At 53.2% G+C, this 4,063-nt stretch overlaps 1 protein-coding gene across 7 annotated transcripts in view; it reads right to left on the reverse strand.

The window, feature by feature from the left end:
• Window positions 1–667: 667 nt before the first annotated feature.
• Cdk5rap2 (CDK5 regulatory subunit associated protein 2) overlaps window positions 668–4,063 on the reverse strand; it is a 190,945-nt gene continuing 187,549 nt past the window's right edge. The window contains exons 36-37 of one of the 7 annotated variants that reach the window (XM_010602920.3): window positions 1,795–1,841; window positions 668–1,136 (exon numbers count right to left, since the gene is read on the reverse strand). In XM_010602920.3, coding sequence (XP_010601222.1) covers window positions 1,065–1,136; window positions 1,795–1,841 — 119 coding nt within the window. In that variant the 3' untranslated portion in view covers window positions 668–1,064. Of the gene's footprint in view, window positions 1,142–1,794; window positions 1,842–4,063 lie in introns of all 7 variants that reach the window. The other 6 variants (XM_010602923.3, XM_010602919.3, XM_010602918.3 and 3 more) reach the window with 6 other exon arrangements.

A 4,063-nucleotide genomic window follows, 5' to 3' on the forward strand; every position in this document is an offset into this window, starting at 1 on the left:
GTAGAGGGCAGAGATGAGAATCTCTGAGCAACAAAAACGGTGTGAGGCAGCAAGTAGGCTGGTAGGCTGTGGCCAGAGACGGCATATGAGCTCACGGGACTTTAGAGGGAAAACAAACCGAGGGGTTATCCAAACAGATGCTCAAGTCCCCAGAATAATGGCAGGAATGGGGACAGAGAGGGAGACTGAGTCAGAGTTCTGTGGGCTCCGCAACCAAGGACCATCTGCTGACCGGGACCGGCTCTCTGACACCTGTGAGGCAGTAAGAGCAAGGCCGGGTGGTATGGCGTCCCAGTCTGCACTGCCTCTCAGGGGTGTCACATAGCTGGGAGCAGACCTGAGACTGCTTTGTTTATTTCTCAGGGACACTGTGAAGCTTGCAGCGTAGGTTAAGGATAACCAGGCTTGAAGGCCAATACAGGGCTGCAGCGAGAGCACCAGCAGCAGTGCAGACAGTTGAGGACAAGGTACCAGCCCCACTGGGACAGTGCGAAGGCTAAGTCCCAGCTCCAGGCTCACACAGCTCCTTCCTAAAGAGGAACAGGGTCACCTCAGAGCACCGCTCCGCAAGACCACCAGGCGCAGGCAGGTGAAGGACACCCGAACACCCCAGATTGGGCTGAGCAGTGAGATCTGGGCAAGACCCAAGCGCCATGGGGCTCCTGAGACCCTGGCCTGTCCTGGATGAGAGTTTGGGCTCAGGTTCCTCACAATCCCCAAAACACGTTGAAATGAAATGAGTCATTTAAGGAAGAGCTTCAAATCGCAGCCCTGGCCAGGACAGGCAAACTCAGGGCAGCCTGTGAAGCCACCAACAGGCACAGCCGCAGCCCCGGATTCCTGCCCAGATCAGACCCAGCACAGCATCCCCAAGTGCAAGGCCTCCCTAACCCCTCTTCTCAGAGCCCCTGAACCTTTGGAATGGCCACCCTTAAGCTAACTTGGGTCAAAACACTGAGAGAAGGGCAGATTTCCTAGGGCCAGGCAGCCCTTTCTTCCTCCACCAAGAAGAGCCACACGGGAAACAGACACAGTGTGATCTGGTACCACAAGCTTTACTGGCTTTATTGGCTGGCAGTTGTCCTCAGGAGCCGGGTCTGCTGGGACTGGCTGGGCCCGGGTGGGCCCCCCCGGGCCTAAGCTAGGGAAAGAAAGAATTTTAGGTCAGTGGAGGGTTTCTGAAGTGAGATTCCTCAACAGTTAAAGGCCAGATGTTATTATGAAACTGTTTTCAAAGACAGTCTGATGAGTAAATGTGTACAGGACAAAACAACAATATCATACTGTGTTCACTGCCTCCAGGAAACTTTTAACAAATGCCTACTACGTGTTAACTACTGATTGCTGTGCTTCTCACTAGTAAAGAAACAAATCTAAAATTCAGAATAGCCACTTAGGCATGATAAAATGAAGGGGGGAGGGAAGGAAAGGAAAAGGAATAAAAAAAAAAGTTAATAGAAGGAAAAAAACGGAAACAAAGCTTTTGTGAACAAGAAGGGGAAGAAGGTTGTACGGAGGGGAGGGGAATGGGGTAAAAAGAAGAATCAAGATACATTATGTACAGGTACAAATTCCTGTGAATGTGATCGTTACACATATTAAACGTGTACCAATAAAATTAATTTTAAACAATGAAACTTTCCATTCTCTGCTGGCCGAAAAATACAAGTGCATGCGGCAGACATGTCCAGTGGCTCCACCTTCAACTTCAGGGTTCAAAGAAAGCCACTTCTGGACCCGCACCCACCTACCCACCAGGGGCCTTTCACACAAAGAAACTCAAAATGGCGTTACCTCCAGGTTTCCTCTGGCCTTCCGCAGGACTTTGTGGGTGACGACCACTGAGAAAGCAAAGGACGCTGGATGAGACCCTGATGTCAGGAGGGCGGGTGAAAGCCGAGCGCAGAGAGGAAGAGCCCCAAGCTGGAGGGAGTCAATCGCACAGACAGCCCTAAACACAGGACCAGAGAGAAGCAGGCCCCACCAGCCCCATCACGCGCCCCAGGGCCAAAGAATCCATCCAAAGGGGTGGACCGCAGGCACCTCTTCAAGTCCTTACTAAGCCATAACCTCTCAGGGACACAGAGAGCAAAGCAGGCTGTGCTGTTTCACAGAGGGGACACCAAGGCTCTGCTTTTCCAGCTGGCTGCCCAGGCACCCCAAACTCACCTTCGTGAGGCACAGGCAGCAGAGAGGCCTGGCCTGCCAGCATCCAGAAGCAATGCGGAAGGCAAACACGTATGTGGAGCCATGTCTTACCCGGCGGTTCTTGCAGCAAGCTCCTCCCAGCCCGGGGAAAGGAACCCTGGGCATTCCTGTCTCTGAGGCCTGCCGTAGCCCAGTGTGCTCCACCCCCACACCCCCACCCCCGGGCCAGGCTCACTCCGTAGGGACAGGAGTGGACTGGTAGCTACAGGGGAAGCTGGGAGCTGGGTGGGCTGGCGAGAGCAGCAAGAGTGCTTACCTCTCAGCGGAGCTGCTTCCCTCAATCATCTCTTCTCGAACACAAATATAGCAGTGGGAAGAAGAGCACTGCTCAAGGGGTTTGGAGCTGACCTTGAACCTATTCTGACCAGAGCGCGGCAAAGGCAGGAAACCAGCTTACTGACTTGGTGGGGGCTTTGGCCAGAGGTGCATGAGGAAAAATGACTTCCTCCAACACACACAGCCTAGCTCCCCTATGTCTTATTCAGAACAGGGCTCTGTGGTGGCCTTGAAAACACATTTTTTCTTTTTGCAAAAATTTCCATGCAGAGGTAACGAAATGAATTTGTAATCTGTGACATCAGGGAAGGGGGACAGACATCTTGGGCTTTGTTTTTAACTGAGCCCCTGTGACTCTAGGCCTCCATCCCCGCCCCAGGCTACAGAGCGGAAGTTCTTGTTCTTACCCTGAGACTATGTATAGTGTATGGTGTGCAAGGGGAGTGTACAGTGTGTGTGGAAGTTGTGGGTGTAAAGCTCTAAACACCAGAAGGGGAGACCCACACATGCACACACACAATTTTCTGGCAAGTGAGACCACAGCTTTCTCAAGACTCACCGAGGGGCCTGTGACCCAGAAAAGATTAAGTGCCATGGTGAGGAGGTTAAAAATAATCCTGAAACAGTACTGAAGGTACCGAGAGAACAAAACTCATCGTTAGAGTTAAGGGTCACCTGGCCCAAGTTTGAAGTGGCCCTTACCTCTAAACAACACTGCCCGTTACTACAGCACAGAAATCCCACTGCGATGAGAAGACAGGACAGGACAGGACAGCGAAGAATGCGTCCCAGATCAAGACTGGTCCCAGCACAGAGAAGCAGCTCACACCCAGGGCTGCCCAACTCCACCCAAGGCTCCTCTCGCCTTGGCAGATGCCTGCAAGGAAGATGCCACCTGAGCTACCCACTGGCCACAGGCCAAGGCCACTGAAGAGTGGGCTGGGTCACTGCCCTCACTTGGCAAATGAGGACCTGAGGTTCAGAAGCAAAGCCAGTGGTTCCAGGTCTACAACCAGCCAGTGACACCAGTCTTGTGCTGCTCTTTGTTCTAAGCTCAACCTCCCTAGGGTGTTTCTCAGAGGCCCATTATTGCAAGTAGGATTTCCTCCTTCGTGACCTCCCGTCCCTACTCTCCCACAGATGCTGGACGGAGGTGTAGTGTCAGCCCAACCCAGCCAGCCCTGCCCTTGCTTGTCTCTGTCACCATGGGGGGAAGGAGGGGACAATAATGCCAAGCTTCACTCAGTCGTGTCATGGCCAGAAGCACACCTGAGAGGCTGACAGGGTCTGGGGAATTCCCAGGGCCAGCTGCGGAGCCCCATACAAAGGAGGACAGGCCTGGCTGTGAGAGGCTGTGAGACTGGGGGCGAGTCCCTGTCCCACCCTGAGCCAAGCAGCTCCAGGTCAGGCCCTGAAGACAGAGTTGGGCGGCACATCAGGAGGGGAAATGCTACCATATTTTGGGGGCTCTTACACTGAATCATTTGCCACCTCTGTACGAAGCATTCTGTGCAGACTAACCGAGAGAGAGAGAGAGAGAGAGAGAGAGAGAGAGAGAGAGAGAGAGAGAGAGAGAGAT

This window comes from Fukomys damarensis, unplaced genomic scaffold (assembly GCF_012274545.1).
Source record: "Fukomys damarensis isolate Sample0158 unplaced genomic scaffold, DMR_v1.0_HiC HiC_scaffold_36, whole genome shotgun sequence".
Classification (NCBI taxonomy): domain Eukaryota; kingdom Metazoa; phylum Chordata; class Mammalia; order Rodentia; family Bathyergidae; genus Fukomys; species Fukomys damarensis.